Source organism: Phragmites australis, chromosome 1 (genome assembly GCF_958298935.1).
Source record: "Phragmites australis chromosome 1, lpPhrAust1.1, whole genome shotgun sequence".
In the NCBI taxonomy this organism is placed as follows: domain Eukaryota; kingdom Viridiplantae; phylum Streptophyta; class Magnoliopsida; order Poales; family Poaceae; genus Phragmites; species Phragmites australis.
The window spans coordinates 12,596,600-12,615,848 of record NC_084921.1 but is presented as its reverse complement, the minus strand read 5'-3'; the positions used below and the strand labels follow the sequence as shown (position 1 = coordinate 12,615,848).

Here is a 19,249-nt window from a genome sequence, read left to right as displayed (position 1 = left end):
GCTTACATTGCTTAAAAATTTCAAATTCGCTCGCTCAGTCCCTTAAATACCGTGGCAGCCATGATATTTTAACAATAAATGTACATAGCTAGAAAAATTGTTCAATGACTAAACTACTTTGAGAGCTAATTGGATTTTGAAACGGTAGAATTCAGAGACGGTAGAATTCGGTAGTGAGAAAGGTTCAGAAAAGTATGAACGGTCTGTTAAGTTAAAATACAGTATATAATTTTAAAATATTAATAACTACTGATATCTACATATATTACGTATGATATATAGTCAATTTTTAGCAAAATAATTTGGTGTACATATGTACACCCTTGTTCTAATATATGTCTGAAATATCACGTAAGATCTTTGGACTCCCCTGGAACTGATTCTTGTCAATCTATAGTTCACAACCTATTGGCAGCAGGCCGTTCAAAAGGTCCATCTGTTTTAGTAAGTTCAAATCTGCAAAATAACAGGTGTCTCAATTTAAATAGTAAAATTACTATTTACTATTTCTATACGAAAAAAATCCTCCAAGAACTCTATGGAAATTCTCCATCAAACCCCTCGGTTCCCTCAAACTCCATTCTGACCCCTCCAAGGTTCAACACTGCTCCACCTGCTGCCTCCCTCCTCCCAACGGAAGAAACCTCTGAACTCCCAAAACTTCTTCACCTCCAAGCTCTCCACCCTTCCACCTTTGGCCTCGCTGGCGCCCACCAAAATCCACCGCCTCCAATGCCGCCGGTGAACTAGCCTCCACCCCTGCCCTGCCCCCGACCACTCCATGGCTTCTGAGCACCCACTCCTCACTACAACTCTAGGCGCATCCACCCCCGATAACATCCCCTCGCTAGTCGCCACATCCCCAGCGACCGTCTCGGCTTCTCCATCTAGGTCCTCAACCCCTTCCTCCCCTCCTGTCGCGGTGATGGTCTTGACCCGTCCGCGTCGTCGCAACAGGAGCAGGAGGACAGGGACAACGAGTCCCGCACCGTTGTCGTGGGGGAGCCCTCAACGGCTTTAGCTGGAAACGCCATAAGTACGGCCAAGTACTCGGTGCTCACCTTTCTTCCGCAGAACCTATTCGAGCAGTTTTGGTGGCCTTCCAGCTCTTGGTGATGACGAGGATGATCCACTACTTCCCTCGACCACACCTACTCTAGAGCTGGAGCCTGCTTCTTCTATTCCAGCAGAGGGTCCTGCAGCCTCTACTTCCACTTCAGCTGCTTTTAAATTTGCACCAGCAGTGTTTGAGGGGGAGATACATTCACAGTGTGGGGCGCCTCAACACATTCAGTGGCGACACCCTCCACAGACGATGATCAATGACATCAATGAGAGGGTAACGAGGTTCAAATCTACTTCTTATGCTCATTTTACTGATTTTGCATTCGTTATTTCCTTTTAGCCCTATGATATTGGACATATTTTACCTGATTCAAGTTGGATTAATGTCATGCATGAAGAGCTTGAAAACTTTGAGGGAACCAACTTTGGGTCCTTATAGAGCCACCTCCTAATATTCACACCATAGGAACCAAATGGGTTTTCAAAAACAAACAGGGGAAGGGTGGATTTGTAATAAGAAATAAAGTTAGACTAGTGGCTTAGGGTTTTACTCAGTTTGGGAGAATATATTTTGGAGAGACCTTTGCACCTATAACTACGTTAGAAGCCATTAGGATCCTTCTTACCTTTGCGGCATCCAAGGGTTTCAAGTTGTATTAAATGAATGTCAAGAATTCTTTCCTAAATGGTTTCATTCAGGAAGGGGTCTATGTTAGGCAACCTTAGTCTTTGAGCACCCTAAATACCCACATAGAGTTTACAAGCTTAAAAATATTTTGTATGAGCTTAAGCAGACACCTAGAGCTTGGTATGATAGGCTTATGTCTTTGTTGCTAGAGTATGGATATGTAATGGGGTCAGCTAAAAAAACTTTGTTCACTCTCAAACATGATAATGATTTTTTACTTGTTTAGATATATATGGATGATATCATTTTGGTGGCTCTTCTTATACACTTGTGACCAAGTTTGCAGAAACTATGAGCAGAGAGTTCAAGATGTTGATGATGGACAAGCTCAACTTCTTCCTTGAGCTGCAAATCAAGCAATACAAGTAAGGTACATTCGTCCACCAGAAGAAGTACACCAAGGACTTGCCAAAGAAGTTCAACATGAGTGATGCGAAGTCTTTTGTGACACTGATGGCTACCTTGACCGTACTTGATCTAGATAAAGATGGTGAGGAAGTGGACCATCGGGAGTACAAGAGCATGATCGGCTCTCTCCTGTACTTGACGGCGACAAGATCTGACATCCACTTTGCCATCTGCTTATGTGCTCGCTTACAGGCATCACTGAGGACGTCTCACCGCCAAGCAGTAAAATGTACTCTGAGGTACCTCAAGCATACTCTCGAGTATGAGTTTTGGTTTTCTGTTTCCTCTTCGCTTTCTCTTCGAGATTCTTCGGATGCGTATTTTACTGGTTGTAAAATTGACAGAAAAAGTACCTCTAGTATTTGTCACTTCTTCGGTACTTCTCTTGTGTGTTGGTCATCTCGCAAATAGTCTAGCGTTACATAGTATACTGCTGAAGCTGAATATGTAGCTCCTGCTAGCTATTGCTCACATATTTTATGGATGGTTGCTACTTTGAGGGATTTTGGGTTGAATTTCAGAAGTGTGCCACTTTTGTGTGACAACACTAGTGTCATAAGCTTAGCTAACAAACCAGTTCAATACTCTAAAACCAAACACATAGATGTGAGATTCCATTTTCTAAGAGACCATAATGAGAAGGGAGATATTGAGTTGAACTACATAGATACCTAACACCAGCTACCCGATATATTCACCAAGCCTCTAGATGCTACAAGATTTGCCTATTTGAGAGAAGAGCTTAGTGTGTGCCATCCTTATGGCATTATATGCGGGGGAGTTGTCTTTTATACATACTCTATCTTATTTTTATTGTATTTGTATTATATTTTATTATGTAAGATAATCATAGTAGTTGAGCTTTGACTTGTAAGTCTTTAGCATTTTTGATTGCTAGACTTAAATTTGGACTGAGTTGAGTAGTTGTGTGGAGCAATCTTTTAATCTTAGGCTTTTCTTGATATAATACATTTCAAGCAAGCTTACTTTTCTTAAGATGAAATTTGATAATTTTATGAATCATGTAGGCTATAAAATACTACATTATTGATCACTATGTTCGTAATTGTTTAGGCTTAGTCAATGCTTGTGTTAAGGCTAGTTTGATGAATATCTTACTCTAGGACTTCTTGGTTTAAGACAGTGGATTAGAGAATATTGCACTTTATTTTATATCTTTGTTAAATGTTTAGCTCATGATAGAACTTTGGGGGAACGTGTGTTCCTTGTGTCGCAAAGGCACTACTTAACTTGATCTTGTGACCATCTTGATAACTTGTGCGAATTGAATAATCATAAAAAATCAAGTCTCTTGTGCTAAAATATGATCCAATACGGTCGTCTTAAAGCCTGAAGATGTTTGCCATACCCAGTCGAGTGACACTTTTCTTGGATAAGAGTCAACTTGAGGATAAAATGAAATTCAAATAAATATGTCTAACTGTTTAATTCTTTTTAATCACTTAATCGATCTAAATCTTGGTTTCATATGTGAGCGTTTGTAAAGCCTACTGTCATGAACATATGTTTGCCTATTTTGAGGTTGTAATTGGCTAATTCTTAATGCTTGTATTACTTCAGCACGAGTGGATGTTTATATGGTGGTCACTTTGAAAATGATTCAACTATGTGAAATTATGCGCCAACCAATTCTTCGGGTTTAGCTTAGCAAGCTTCATGTTCTTGTGTCATTATCTCTTTTTTAGCCTCTATGCGATTGTGAGCTCTACGTTCTACCTTCTGGAGCCCTTTTACATTTCTAGCTCTCGCAAATACTTTGTGGTATATTTGTAAAATCTCATTTAGGATTACATGTTTATAATATTTTATCTTTGATGTTTGGATTGCCAAAGGGGGAGACCATATACATAAAGATGAGAATATGCATAAATATGCTTCAGAGGAAAAGAAATGAGAATATTTGCAACAAACCACAAAGAAAAATGAAAAATGTGCATTCATTAAGGGGGAGCATTTGTTTTCAAGTTTTCCGTGCTCTTTTGAGGTTTTGGCTTGTCTTTGCCTCTCTTCGGTCTTTTGCAATCTTTCTTATGCCAGGTGACATGGTTCTTGCTCTTTTTCGAGTTTTGGTCACTTGGACGTGCTTCAATTCTTCAAACCCAAATCTTTATGTTTTGAGGGTTGTCGATGCACTCATCGAGAGGAAGATTGAGAAACCAAGTTGAAATGTACCTTGATTTACATGTGATGAGTTATTGGATTTGAAATGACTTTAGTTAACATGAGCCTGTGTGTGTGATCTTATTTATGGCTAACCAAAGTTTGAATTGAAGCAGACTGTTTTAGAGTCCAAAAATTATACCTCACTGGAATATCAGGTGTGTGATTTTTTTTTTACCACAACGGATAGTCCAGTGTTACGGTGAAGTGAGCACCGGAGCATTTTCAGTGCTGAAAAAAATGGAAGCAAACACCAAATGGTCTGGTGATGGAATTTGAGAGCATCAGAGTATTTTCTCCAGGGAGGAGATTTTTGGTGCCAAGTTTAATTATGTACGCCGGATAGTCCGGTGCTGAAATTGTGAACACCGGAGAATGCATCGGACCTTTTGTTGTAGAGAGGTTGCAGAAGGGTGGATTGGCACACGCTGGATTATCTGGTGATGGACATGAGATTACCGGAAGTTTTCACCGGACCTTTTATTGCAGAGAGCAAAATTTTCCTAGAACAGATAGTGTTGCACTCACCGGATGGTCCGGTGTTTAGGAGCAGAACACATCGGAATATCCGGTGTTCACGTTTTCTATAGGATGTGCTCTGAGTTGAAGTTTTTGATTTTGTGCTAACCTGAAGATGTTTTGGAGTGTGGAGAAATATGTTTGCTTATTTCAAGGTGTGCAGGTGACGAATGGAATTTGGCGGTTCATGACAGGTGATCGGGGCTAAGCAGACGCTTGGTGCCGAACGATCAAGGAGGGCCGGGCTAAGTCAAGGGTGATCGTAGCTATACACATGAAGGTCAAGTAAAGTATGAAACAGATGATGAAGACGACGTGTTGACAAAGTCAAGTGAAGGGGATACCGGTGTAAGTGATAAGACGGTCCGAGGGATCGGGAGCAAGAGAGACTTACCAGCGGTCAAGATCGCAAGACAGAGAACACGCGTCATCATCGGCGCGCTTGCTTCAGGTGGAAGCAAGTGGCGGCTAGTCACGTTTTGAGAAGCGTGCTATATCTTCATAGTTTGGCCTCAAAACCATAGAAGGATTGAAGGAGTACGTAACATCATCGTAAAACTTACGTCAAGACGAAGCTAAATCGTGAATGCGCCAAGACCCTCCAATGAATAGATAAGAAAATAGACTAAAATGCTCTTGGTAGTAGGTAGTAGTGTATTATAAGAGATGGGTATTTTGGAAAAAGGTAGGAAACTTAGGGGTCAAATTTTTTAAACCTATAAATAGAGGGGTAGGACTATGAAAGAGAATGAATCAGCCATTTGAATCACTTGTGTCACTTATATGAGAGTATTGTGCTAGGATTTTAAAGAAAAAGAGGATAAGTGCTTAGCCTATGTAATAGGTGAGAGTTCTAATAGAAAAACCTTTATAATCAATTTAAAATAGGGCGGATCTGTTTGAGTAATAAAATTTAAGTAAAGTGGCAAACTGATGCATGATTTTTCTTATTTTGTTTGTGGCAGCTTTTCAAACTAGCAACTGCATGCAGCGTTGTCTTATGTTGTCGAGTAGCCCCGTTACAAAAGGCAGGGATAGTTGCACTTATCAAAAACAGGACAGATGATATGACCTTAGCAATCAGTGATGGTATTATTCCCTCCTGCCTCTCTTATTATGACATTTTATTCTCTTGGAAGTTGGAACCAATATGTGCAAATCTGGTATATGTATTCAGGCGCAAATGATGTTTCAATGATCCAAATGGCTGATGTTGGGGTTGGCATCAGTGGCCAAGAAGGACGACAAGCTGTTATGGCATTAGAATTTTCTATGGGGCAAATTAGATTCTTGGTTCCTCTTCTATTAGTTCATGGTCGCTGGAATTATTAAAGGATGGCCTATATGATCCTTTACAACTTTTACAAGAATGCCACATTTGTCTTGGTTCTTTTCTGGTAAGATTTTTGGTTTCTTAATGTGCATAAAATAAATACTTTATGAACTTGAAAAAAGAGCAGGAGTTGTCCTCTATATCTATCATAAACTTGTTGGAAAACGACAATGGTTTTTTATTTTACTATATCTATTAGACGATTTCTACCTTGGATTACAAATATAGTATCTGGTTATCTTAAGTTGAATGGTTGGAATTTATTGCTTTAGCATTTTTTCTGATAATTAATCGGGTATTTGCGAAAAAACTAATACTTCGTGTATGATCCCAGGTACGTACTTTATACAGCATTCACTCTGACAACTGCTATCACTGAATGGAGTAGCCTTCTGTACACTGTGCTTTATACATCCCTTCCAACAATTGTCGTCGGAATTCTTGACAAGGATCTTAGTAAGGCAACACTGCTAGCTCATCCAAAGCTATATGGATCTGGCCAGAGGGATGAGAAGTACAATGTGAATTTGTTTGTGCTCAATATGTTTGAAGCACTCCGGCAGAGTTTGGTTGCTTTGTACTTACCGTATTTTGCATATAGACGAAGCACAATTGATATGTCTAGTCTTGGAGATTTGTGGGCACTTGCACCTGTCATTGTTGTAAATATGCAATTAGCCATGGACATCATTTGGTGGAATTGGATAATACATGCGTTTGTGTGGGGCACAATGGCATTAACAACCATCTGCCTCTTTGTGATAGACTCCGTATGGGTTCTTCCAGGTTATGGGCGAGTACTGCCTCTTCAACCTCTTACTACTGACGTGACATCCCATTCATTATCTTTTTGTATTCCACGAAATAGCTGCGCTGCTGTCATTAAACATTTAGCTAGTTGATGTTTGGAACTGCAAAATGTATTTCGGTTCTTTTTCTACATCATGTTATTCTATACATTTAAGATTGTGTATTTCTTGAAACATGCGAATAAAGAATCGCCTGAAGAAACAATACAAAACTGGAGCTTTTCACTATTGAACTGACAGGCTTGGAGACCATGGCCTCTTTTGTTTATCATGCATAATATTTCGATTTGTTGATTTTGCATTGTAATTCTTCAAATATTTCATCATCTTTTCTTAGAGTAGGAAGTCCTGGTAACTAAGAAGTTTACTTTGCAATTACTTGTGAATATCTATAACGAATTGCATAATAATTGATACCAAACAATTGTTCCAGGGCTATCTTTCATATCATGGGGACCGGTTTGTTTTGGTTACTGCTCCTTATCATTGCTGTTACAGGAATGGTCCCACATTTTGTAATCAAGGCTTTCACAGAACACTTTAGGCCCAGTGATATTCAAATCGCCCGGGAGATGGAAAAATTCAAGAATGTAAATCAGGTGAACCGCTTAGAAATTCCAATGAGAGTGTTTTCATGACCCTAGTAGAGAAACTTTAGTGTTTCCCTTTTTTCTTAATTTTCCATTTCTTTTTGTTCTTTTTCACACTTTGGTGTGCATACGAGCTGGTTCATTTAGCAGTAAGGTGATAGGTTTAGCCTCCGAGGTGTATGTATGTATTCACCTAACATTTAGTGAAAAGGAAATAGAAATTGTTGATGTACGATAATTTTTCATCCTTTTGTCGCAGCATAATTGCAAGGTAATTGAGTGAACAGTGTAATGTAAATGTGAAATATGCGGATGCTAAAAAATTTAATTACCAAGGTTTCTCTTTGTTGATTTTCCCCTGTATGTTATGATTCACTTAGCTACAGTTTGCTTATTTTGACTGTTACCTGAGCGTAGCAGAGCTATTACTGCATTCAATCCAAAGCCAGGAATAATTAACTGAATGGAATCCCAAATTCCTAAGGGAACTGCAGGAACGATTGTTTAGATGGAGCCACAGAATTAGATGAGAGAGATAGATATAAAAAAATTTAAAATTTTATATGAGGTTAGATCTAATATTAAAAATCCTTCCCGCGGCCACGTCCAGCCTGGGACTCAAGTTCACAGCGCACCACAGGTTCCCGCGGCCATGTACTCGTACACCAGCGCATCGGGGCGGATAAAAAAAAATGACTATATATCCTAAACTGTTTTGCTAGGGGTTTAGATGTCTTATTGTTAGATTGCAGGACGTCATATGAATTGTTATATATGGATCATTAAAAAAATGAAAACTTAACCATCGAGGAGTGAATCAATAAGGTTCCACAGTTCAGTACTCTAATTGATCAGTCCACAGTTCAGTACTCTAATTGATCAGTTAATAGCAATTATAGGGGCGTCACGTGCACCCTGTGGATGTTGCCCGTATGGCTCAGCCTGGCTGCTATCTAGTGAGCTACTGAGTTTAGTCAGACTCAGGAAATGTAATAAGATCTTTTCGGTTGGCTGTATATACTCAATCTGGTTGAGAAAAGATTATATTTAAGTGCCGGCATGAGTATATATTGTATTATAAAGAAATTTACTTTTTTACCTAATAATCTAGGATTAGAAATATTTTTATAAATTAGTGCATCACATGATAAAAATATTAGTGAATTTTTCTGATTTTCGAGAATTTAATTGAGGCATAAAAAATTACTAGAAGTTATAAAAATAATTTTCTTAGAGAATTTTAATTAAATATTGGCTTAGGTTTTTTTTTGATCAAACTGCTAATCGGCACAACGATTTTACACGCGCAGGGCCTGTCCAGGTCGCGCATCCAGGCAACCAAACGCGCCGGGCTTTTGCACGCCCACGGTCAGGCTGTGGGTGGAGGAGGCAACCAAACAGGCCATAAGGTGATCTGCCCCTGGGCGCGCGGTCGCCACACCGGCCAGAGAGGCAGTAGCTGACGAGGGTGGTGAGCCTTGACGCCGGAGCTTGGCGAGCACAGCCACCTCCGCGTAGAACTCGAACCGGACACCTTCATGGACCTGTACATTTTCTTGATTGCGACTAGAGGTGTCCGAGGCACACCTTCAGCACCCATTCGTCGTCTGCATCAGCTCAGCCTTGGTGTGTTTGTGAGGCCCTCTCGCGGCAGCGCCGGCAGTGGCGTTCTTGCAATTGCCATGGCGGCGAAAACGATACAAAAGATGACTGCGGCCTGCCCGGACGCGCGGAATCATCTACGCTGTTGCCGCGAGGTCGCACGGGCACGACGCTGCCTCAGGCGCCGGGCCACTCGTCGGAGGCATAGCGCCGCGGCGAGTGGTGACACATGGTGTAACTAGCCAGGCTTGCAATGTGCTACTATGCATTCAAAAGGTACAGGCGTTCGCATGATTTTCATGAGGGGAGTGGTTACGGATCAAATCAAAGGGTCGATATTAAGATAAGTTCTTATGTTTGATTTGTCTCTCTCAAACTGAAATGATTCTCAAATTAAGCTAAGAAAGTTTTTTTTTAAAAAAAACAAGGAAAACTGTGCAATCTGGTACAAGGTTAGCATAGTAACCATTACACGAACTTGAGAAGAAGACATAATTAAAAACCTCAGTTAATCATTCCTCCAAGAAAACGCCAAAATATTCCTAATAACAGGTATCTTTTTCACCTCTGGCTGTTATTGCTAACAGATGGAGCATGAGTTTGAACTCCAGCACGAGCATACACAAACCAAACGATGATTTTATTTTGCCAACGTTCATGAACTAGGTTGCCCACTTCATGACCTCAACGCATCGACATTTCAAACTTTAACTGGAAATTCACACGCCTAATTTATTTACATAAGCACTCTTTGAGAACTCAGGAACTTCAGACCAACCTAAATGTCAGCAGAAAAACTGGCAAGTATTTGTCAGGTTTGAGTTGATTGTCGAATTGAAGTGCTTGGCAGCACATCAATTCAAGACAAGCTTAAATAGGAACATTGACCCTTCTTTGATATCCTCCTTTCTTTTTTTTTAGGGGAATACAGTAGGGGAAGCCTCTACTGCGGTAAAACTTGATCTGCGGTATGATGCCATAGACTGGACCATAAAGAAGATCAAATAATACGCTCCTCAAGTCCCTCTTGAAATGTCTGAGAGCGCGAAAACGCTGCTGGATTGGCCTGCAGGGCCTGAGGAGATTGTGGGGGCTTTCCATTTTTCAGAACCTTCGACTGGAAAGATTCGAATACACCTTTCTCATCAGGTTTGATACCTAGAGCGGCCCAGATTGAACTCTTTGCAGCCTCTTCTGTGTCATCAATTCTGAGAGCTTTAGGGGTCCATAAGTTCTTTCTTGCCTTTTCTCCTCCCAGCGAATTTGCTTCTCTTGAGTGCTTTCCTAATATTGTAGAATTGTTCCCTGTACAAGTTGTACTGTTTGGAGGAAGAGATGGCAGTGCAGTCCCATTACTTCCAGGCCATGGTGAACTGCAGGTTCCATTAGGCCAGCCAGGAATGCAGCTCCAGAAAGGTGGTACGAGAGGGAAGGGAACAACAGGCGCACAAATTCCTGGGGCTGGCATCACTGGTGGTGGCTGCAATGAAAGCGGACTGGCCTTCCCATTTTCCAACCCATGAACAGGCGTTGAGCACTGAGTAGCTGCCATGACAGCAACATTGTTCCATCCATGACTCCAGGGAAACACCAAAGTAGGTCCAGTAGGGTATGACTGACTTGGGAGATGAGGCTTGCTCACACCATTACAGTATCCTGAAACGTCATTGGACTCTTTTGTAACTGTATTTTCTGGCATCCAATTTTCCGAGCAACCAGATACTGCTACAGAAGATGCACATGATTTTTCTTCCTTATTGTCACCAGAGGTCAAGGAAACAAGATCAGTATTACTCTGCTCTTTGTTATAAAGGACTGGAGCCTCAGACTTGCAAAGCGGCACTTCAAATCCAGATTTTGTAACCCTTTCATTTTCTTTTGTTGGCCCTGGAAGGACATGCGACTCAACTGGAAGAGATTGGTGGTGAGTTGCGTCAGAAACATTAGAAACATCTCCATCACATGGCATCATGGCATGACGGTGGAGAGATGGTTGCTTATTTCTGCGTCTACCAGCACCTACAGGAACATTCCTCATAGTTCCACCAGCAGTCCAATACCTCTGACAGTTCCTGCAAAAGTGCCTGGGCTGGTTGACATTGTAATTGTTGAAGTAGCAGAACTTTGTTTCCATGCTATTGCAGCGAGGGCAGGGTAGGATCTTATCTGGCTTCTTGAGTACCTCCTCTTGGCCAGATCCATCAGACTCAGTTTTAACTTCCTCAGATTTGGAATCAGTTTCCATTTTCCTGTGCTGACTGCTGGTAACTTGTATACCATTCTCGTTGCCATTCTTGGAACAAAAGGAACTTGCTTCAACATTGGAAAGCTTGTTTGGGATACATGGTATGCCACAATTGCTTCTTCCATCATCTGCTAACTTGTTGGTAACCTGAAACAGATAGTTTAAGTCATATGAACCGACAAAGAGACATATAATAGATTCAACATATCAACAGACGTAAAATATACCACGAAGAATTTCTGTTTGATACTTTGATTTAGCTCTAAACACAGGCAGTCCAATATTAAAACTTTATTATGATCTCTATATGACACTAAAAATGCAAGTAATTACTATTAAGCGTATAAATATGGTAAATTGGAGATAATTCGGGTGCAGCCAGCACAAAAAGTTCATGGAGAATTTATTACAGCCGCTGCTGAAATTAAACATGGAAATAGGACTCATGAGAACCACCAAATATGATTCGTGATTTGCATTTTCCATGCATCGCATTTGAGGTTGTTAAGAAAATCATATGTCATTGCCTTCCATTGAACCGTTGATTCAACTATGAGAGTACACTATAGCACTTATGTCACCAAATTAGGCTGAAACACAACTTTCACGTGACACTGGGTTTTCATAGTTAGTATGTCAGCACCCAGACTACTCACTACAAAACCAATCGCCAAGTGCACATGCGCTTAACTATAATGCACACGTGTAGGCTTCTATTTCTAAAGAAGGGTTTAAGGATCTGCTTGCAGCTATGTTGCTCACAGTCCATTATCGATGTTCTAAAACATATTGATACATCACTGGTGGACCAGGCAGTCACCAACAATGTAGAGTTGTAGACAGTTTCGAGGTTGCCACAGTAAGGTTTTGTATGCTTCGTAGTTGAATTCTGAGCTCTTTATTGCCATGCACACAAAAATACAAATCTTAATTGTTTGTAGCGAACATAGCAGAACTGTTAGCAAACCACAATTCACCCTCTAATTAGACCATCAGACTAAAAAGAAGAAAATATTTTCCAGGGCTCCGATTTAGTGATTACCGGAGAACAGGCCGGTCCCTTCTTACAAAAGATGCTTTCATATATCCTGACAGTTGCCAACAGGAACACAAGGTACCTGTATTGCAACTCAATGCCAATCCATTTACTCATCGAACCTGAAACTTCCTTTTCATTTCCGAACCATTGCTAAGAAAATAATACTTAAATTACAACCTACACCACGTACTAGTCAAAACATTCAGGGATTTCTCCTAGCATACTTTTATTCAAGAATTCAAGGGCATGCTATCAACACAAGCAAACTGTCAGTGGAAAACATAAAACAGCCGAATCAATTCCCTGAAACCGCAATGCTACCAAGTAGCCAAGGAACACATATTACAACAGAATTCCAGGCCAAAACTGAAGAAGCAAGCATAAACGCGATAATCTTTTGGTCGGGATGGAATCAAATGGGATTCTAAGGCAAAGAATCTTTAACGACAGGATTTCTTTTTCTAATTCAGCACGGGCGGAGGAACAAAATAAACAGCGATCGGGATCCCAGCAGGAATCATAACCCTGCACCCAGCATTTGACAGCGCAAAAAGTGGCAAAGAAAAGGCGCATCGGATTCCGCTTTCTCGCCCTCCTTTTCCCCAGAAACGGACGACAAGGAACCATCCTGACCCCCCCCCCCGGGGCAAGAACCCAGGACGATTCCAAAAGCTGCGGCTGCTCACCTCGGGTGCGGCGCCGGCGGTGGGAGCGGCGGAATCGAGGAGTGGGATGGTGCGACCGAAGAGCTTAATGGCGGAGTCCGGGCCCCTGCGCGCGGCCATGGCGCGCCGATCTCGGCCGCCCGGTCACCGGGAATGGACGGCAGTCCCTCGTGCGGGAATGGAACGACGACGGCGGAGGCGGCGGCGAGGAACGGAAAGGAGGGGGAGAGGAAGGCGGTGGCGATGATCGCGTAGATGCGGGAGCGGAGAGGCGGCCTGGTTTCGGAGCAGGAGCTGCCCGCGGGTGAGGGAGAAGAGAAGAAGGGAATTTGCTGGCCCTTTTTGATGGCTGCAGTGGAGGGAGGGCGACCGGGGCAGCCGGTCAGAACGCTCAGCCGCTTGGCGCACCGGGACACGTCACGCTTGCCACCAGGCGTTTCTGCTTACTGCATGGAGGCATGGATGGAGAAGATTACGAGAGACAGACTTTGAAAATTGGATGGAGAGGTTAGGGTTCATGGTTTTCCTCTCCCTCGGTTATAGAAGCAGGACGGAGGCTAACCCACCGCCGGTGCTTAGGGGGTGCAACTTCTATATATTGGGGTGGTTAGCGGTAGTGGAAGGGAAGGTGGTGGTGGCATGGTAAGAAGAGAGCGGGGGAGGGTTTGGAGGGTGGTGGACGGAGGAAGATATTGGTGGTAGCATATTTTTAACTATTGCTTTTAAATATGATAGCTCGTTTTATATGTAAAAAAGAATGTTGCAAGATATTTAAGGTTGATAAAATTCTTTACCGTTCAATTTTGCTTCAAGGTTTGTGTGTCATCCCCTCCATTTTTGTCTTTGGTGACATTATCTCTCGTTGTTGTTAAGATAGGGTCAAGGTTCACTAGTTACGGTTTTAGAGTTGCTGGAGCTCAAGCATAAAAGGAAAGGATGGAGGCACAATTTGGACGATTACAATGGTGGTAGTGGCTTGGGGATGGAGGAGACCGGTAAGAGGTGGAGGTCTACAGTGGTGGTAATATTGGAGTGCTTAGTTATCAGATGGCTTTTGATGTGAGATTGCATGTTAGGGTCCAAATCAGCGCCAAGGAAGAAGCGCGAGAAGAACACAACGGTGGTGAGGAAACGACAAGTGATGGATGGTGAAGTCAATGAGATATACCGGCATTGTAGGCGGTGCGATCGATAAAAAGGAAGATTGTGAGCATGGGGGGTGCAACCTGTATATATTGGGGTGGTTAGTGGCGTTGATGGTGGAAGGGAAGGTGGTGGCGCATGGTAAGAAGAGAACGGGGGAGGGGTAGGAAGATGGTGGACGAAGGATGATGTTGGCGGTAGCGCATTTTTAACTATTGCTTTTAAATATTATAGCTCTTTTTATATGTAAAAAAGAATGTTGCAAGATATTTAAGGTTTTCGATAAAATTCCTTACAGTTCGATTTTGCTTCAAGGATTGTGTGTTATCCCCTCCATCTTTGTCTTTGGTGGCACTATCTCTCGTTGTTGTTAAGAGAGAATTAAGGTTCACTAGCTACGGTTTGGAGTTGCTGAAGCTCACGCATAAAAGGAAAGGATGGATGCACAATTTGGGCGATTACAACGATGGTGGTGCCTTGGGAATGGAGGAGACCGGCAAGTGGAGGAGGTCTACAATGGTGGTAATATTGGAGTGCTTAGTTATGAGATGGCTTTTGACGTGAGATTGTATGTTAGGTCCAAATCAGCGTCAAGGAAGAAGCGCGGGAAGAACATAACGGTGGTGAGGAAACAACAAGTGATGGATGGTGAAGTCAACGAGATATACTGGCATCGTAGGCGGTGCCATCGACAAAAAAGAAGATTGTGAGCAGGGGGGGGGGGGCACTTGCGTTGGTGGCAGTTAGTGTGGAATGGGGACTGGATAGGTTTATATAACAAGCGAGGGGGAATAGACAATGGATATGTATATAATAGTGTAAATAGTTGATTGTTTTGTGCTGGATTGCTATATAAATACTTTTAAAAGAGAAACAGTGTGTCATGACTATATAGAGAAAATGTTGGCATGTTAGTCTTGAGCTTTTGTGATAGCTCCATATGAAATTGGCATCTCTAATCTATGATGAGGTGTCAAGAGATACGATTTTTAAATCTCCAACGTGTTGCATAGAGAAGGGCACACATAATACGGTTAATTCATCAGCTAAACTACTGATATCGTTAAAAGGTTTTCAATAGGCTTAGATTGACCCGTTCTAGGATCATATCAATTTAGAGATGAATTATGTTTTGCAAGTAATAAATTAAACTAACGGTGACCGTAAGACTTAAATACAGCCAAAAAACTATTTAAAATGCAACATGATAAACGTGTATTAGTAGCCGGTGCTCAATGGCTTGTATTAGTAGCCGATCTGCAAGTTTTGCCTCAGTTGAAAACAGTGAAAACGGCACCGAACATAAACGGATCGCAAGGAAAAGATGCCGCCAACCCCAAAAGCGGCTATGTACGCTGTACCTACGATGCGTAACCGGCTGCAGCCGGTCACGCAAGGCGGTCGCAGATCCACGTCATGCGGCTCCATTTCCTAGGCTCGCAATTGTACTGGAGCAGTGGATGAACTTTTGGGCAGTCTGGAGTAGGTGGGTCCCGCACACGGAGCGATGCGTGTGCGCGTAGCAGCACGGCCATCTGTTTCTGTTCGCCTTTCCAGGGCTGGGGCCCACCCTTCGTAAAGATACTACTACTACGAACAAAAGAAATTGGAAAAGAAATCGGAGGAAAAGCAGCGCACGGGAAGGCCGGAGCGGAGCCGTCAGCCTTTTCCTCCACGTCCGCACCTCGCGGGGCCCCGGAGCAGAAGGGCCCACCGTGCAGTGCCCGGCGGCCGGCGCAGCGCCTCAGCTGCCTGCAAGAAGCAACGTGCGAGGTCTTGTTTGGGCTCACCTAAGTCCCGACCCATCCGCGTCTATCTATCTGGATTATATATATCCAGGTGTCCGCATCCCACAAACGAAATTCCAACATGATCTATGAAATTTAGAACCTAGTCGGCAGAGTTTTAACTTAAGATAGTCTTTGTTTAAGTTTTGTAACACAAACGTAATTAGAATCGGATTGAAAGCCATTGCGGTGTTTCGTCACTAAAATCAGAGTTAAATCTAAATAACTAGAAATCGAAAGCCTCATCTGAAAAAAAAACCAGGGTTAGATCCGAGTAGAAATAGAAAACGACATCATTTGCATCAAAGAACAAACAAAAGTTATCTTCCGCTAGATCTCAACAGCTACAAACAAATCGATCCATGCAAAGGGAAGCAAAACGGAGAAACGACCAATTAAATACTGAGGTCACCATCGGTTGATCTGCATCTGCGCATCTGCTCACCACCTCCTGACGGCGCTGAGGGGGTTCAAGCGAAGGGGTGGCTGAAGCCTGAAGACAGCAAGTATGTGGGTGCGGGAGACAAATTAGAGGGGGAGCGCAGATCGGTGATGAGGAGGAAGAAGAGGGCGATGGCCATCGTAGGCGCGGTGTGTGCGAAGAGACTCACGAGTGAAAGAGAGATAAGGAGATGGTGAATTGATGTACACGGTAACGGTATGGGATACACCCAATTTTCCGTGATATCGATTTTGCATTGGTCTATTTTCAGTTACCACGGCTTCCAATTACAGGATGCCGTAACTAAACGCTAACTAACGGCTTCGAATAGCACTGTAATCCGAATGCGTTACATTTGACCGAACCAAACACTATCTAAAATTCTTGAAGTAGGATATTTAAAATCGCAAAGTTGAAACTGAGAGTACCTGTAAGTACTTAAATAAGTCAACTTATTTATATTCTAGATCAAAAAAAAAGATACTTAACAGGATCTTACTTCGTGTTTGCACATATCAGAACTGAAGCAAATTACAAAGCAATGGCGGTTTACAAAGCGGTTTTCACTGACATTGAGAGTATTTGGTGACATGACACACCAGTATACTCAAATAAGCAAATAAATCTTAGCCGACCAATTGAACCATTCTAGTTCTTATGAATATAGAAAATAAATTAGCAGGGTTCAAATCATGTTCCTCACCTTTTGCGTAAACTGTGTGTGCTTCTTCATTATCAATATATCGGAGGTCATAATCTTAAATGGCGAAAATAAATTAGACCAACAAATTTAGCCACCATTTTAAAAAGTAGTATCGGTGCGATGGGTAAGGGGTGCCCCATAAAATGGGTCTCGTGCAGCTAAATGGTAACCGGCGGTTGATATCCATAGGATCATAATTTCACCTTGCGACCAGGACAGAGCTCAGGCGACCAGCCTCCTAGTCGATGATGGCAATCTTGCCATCAGTCCCTGCTGGTCGTAAGCCAGATACTCAACTAACCAGTCAAATTAAATTAAATACTATCTACTTAAGTTTTTTTCCTTTTTCAGTCACCTCCTTTTAGCGAGTATGGTTGGACACAGATGTAAAGTTGGCATGACCTGTCCTGTAGCATTTATTGCTATAGGACGGTCTCGCATGCGAACATGACAACACTCTGCGGACGTGACAGGGCTTGCACAACGACCCGGACAGGATGGGCATGCATGCCCCCGTAATGATGCCATAGGAGTTGTTGGCTTCGTCAAAAGTAGGTCTGCTACTATACTTGGCACAGTCTGTTTGTATGCTATCATTTTCCCCTGTTATATAAAAATAAGAGGATTCAATTTATAGAGGACATTCTGTAACAAGTTCATCTAATTCATAAGAAAATGCATATGACGTAGGGCTATTATCTCACGAGAGACCTAAATCTGGATAAATCACTATGTTCTTGTGTCCCTTCGATCCAAACGCAAGAAATATAGATCAACGTGTACATCGAAAGGTATACCTTGGATTCATTGTCAAGGATTATCCCCTGATAGTTGGCGCGCCAGATAGGGGCGTATTTTTTCACGTTTCTTCAAGCTCAAAACCATGGTTGGGCTACCTATGGCCCTGTTTGAGACATCTTATTACTGGCTTCTACTTCTCAGAAGCTATAAGTTGAAACAAATAGGCTGACTTATTGCTGACTTTTGAAAAGCTGAAAAACAGGCTTCTAATGAAATGAGCTAAAAGCTGATAAGCTGGTTGAGAGTGACTTTTCTGAAAAACTAGTATGCTAAAAGCTGATTTTTAGCAAAAGCTCATAATATTCAACTATGCCAAATAGGGCCCATGTATGGATCTGCGACGGTCACAGGGTCCATTTCGAGGACCTCGCTCGTTGCGAGGTTTTCGTCATGGGAAACAACCCAGACGAGCCTAGTGTGCTCTGAGAAACCAAGTGAAAATGTGTCTTGTTTCATGTTCGATGAGTGATTGATAAGTTTGTGTGAATTTGGTTCGATGATTTTTGGATTGCTTGATCATGTATATGTACTAACCAAAGTTGATCTTGACTAACCAAAGTTGTGGAACAAACGTTTATGAGTTCAGGAAGATTGTGCATGTCGGATGATCCGACGCTATGGAAAATTAATGCGCCAGATGGTTCGACGTTCAGACTAAGTACACGCTGGAGTAATGCAACTCAGAAGCAAAAACTCAAGTGCACAACGAGTGATCAGGTGACTGAGAGATATGAACGCTGGAGTATTTCTTTCAGAGAGCTTGCAAGTTGGCTCTGGTGGGCCAAGTGCTCACCAGATCGTATGGTGATGCTAGATATGAACACCAGAGAGATCGCTGAAGCATTTCTTGCAAAAGGTTGCAAAACTTGGGTCTAGCAAAGCTGTGCGCACCGGTTGTTCTGGTGATGGATTGATGAGCATGTCGGAGTATTTTCTGTAGAGAGGATTTCAGATTGTATGGTCTGTAGAGTTGCACACACTAAATGGTCTGGCGCTCAGGAGGTGTACAACCGGACCATCAGGTGTTCACAATTTCTCTAAGATATGCTTTAACTAAGGATTTTGGTTATAGACTAATCTACAATGGAATTAGAGATATGTGTTTGCTTGTCTAAAGTTGTGTAGGTGATGGATGCAACTTAGCGACCGACGGCGGGATGATCGGGGCCAAGCGAGGTGCTTGGTGCCAGACGATCGAGGAGGCTGGGCAGAGTCAAGAGTGGCCCTAG

At 42.3% G+C, this 19,249-nt stretch overlaps 1 protein-coding gene and 1 pseudogene across 2 annotated transcripts; one reads left to right on the top strand and one right to left on the bottom strand.

Annotated features, from left to right (window-relative positions):
* The first annotated feature begins 5,928 nt into the window (after positions 1-5,928).
* Positions 5,929-7,876, top strand: LOC133931193 (phospholipid-transporting ATPase 1-like; annotated as a pseudogene).
* A 2,225-nt stretch (positions 7,877-10,101) lies between these two features.
* Positions 10,102-13,691, bottom strand: LOC133910080 (cyclic dof factor 2-like). Of its 2 annotated transcripts, XM_062352605.1 has the most exons (3): positions 13,166-13,691; positions 12,483-12,598; positions 10,102-11,587 (listed from the first exon to the last, which is right to left on the bottom strand). In XM_062352605.1, the coding sequence occupies exons 2-3, from the start codon at positions 12,591-12,593 to the stop codon at positions 10,196-10,198; spliced, it is 1,503 nt and encodes a 500-aa protein (XP_062208589.1). In that variant the 5' UTR covers positions 12,594-12,598; positions 13,166-13,691; the 3' UTR covers positions 10,102-10,195. The 2 variants fall into 2 exon arrangements, with proteins under 2 accessions (XP_062208589.1, XP_062208595.1); XM_062352611.1 differs by lacking the exon at positions 12,483-12,598 and having other exon boundaries at positions 13,166-13,690.
* Positions 13,692-19,249: the final 5,558 nt, after the last annotated feature.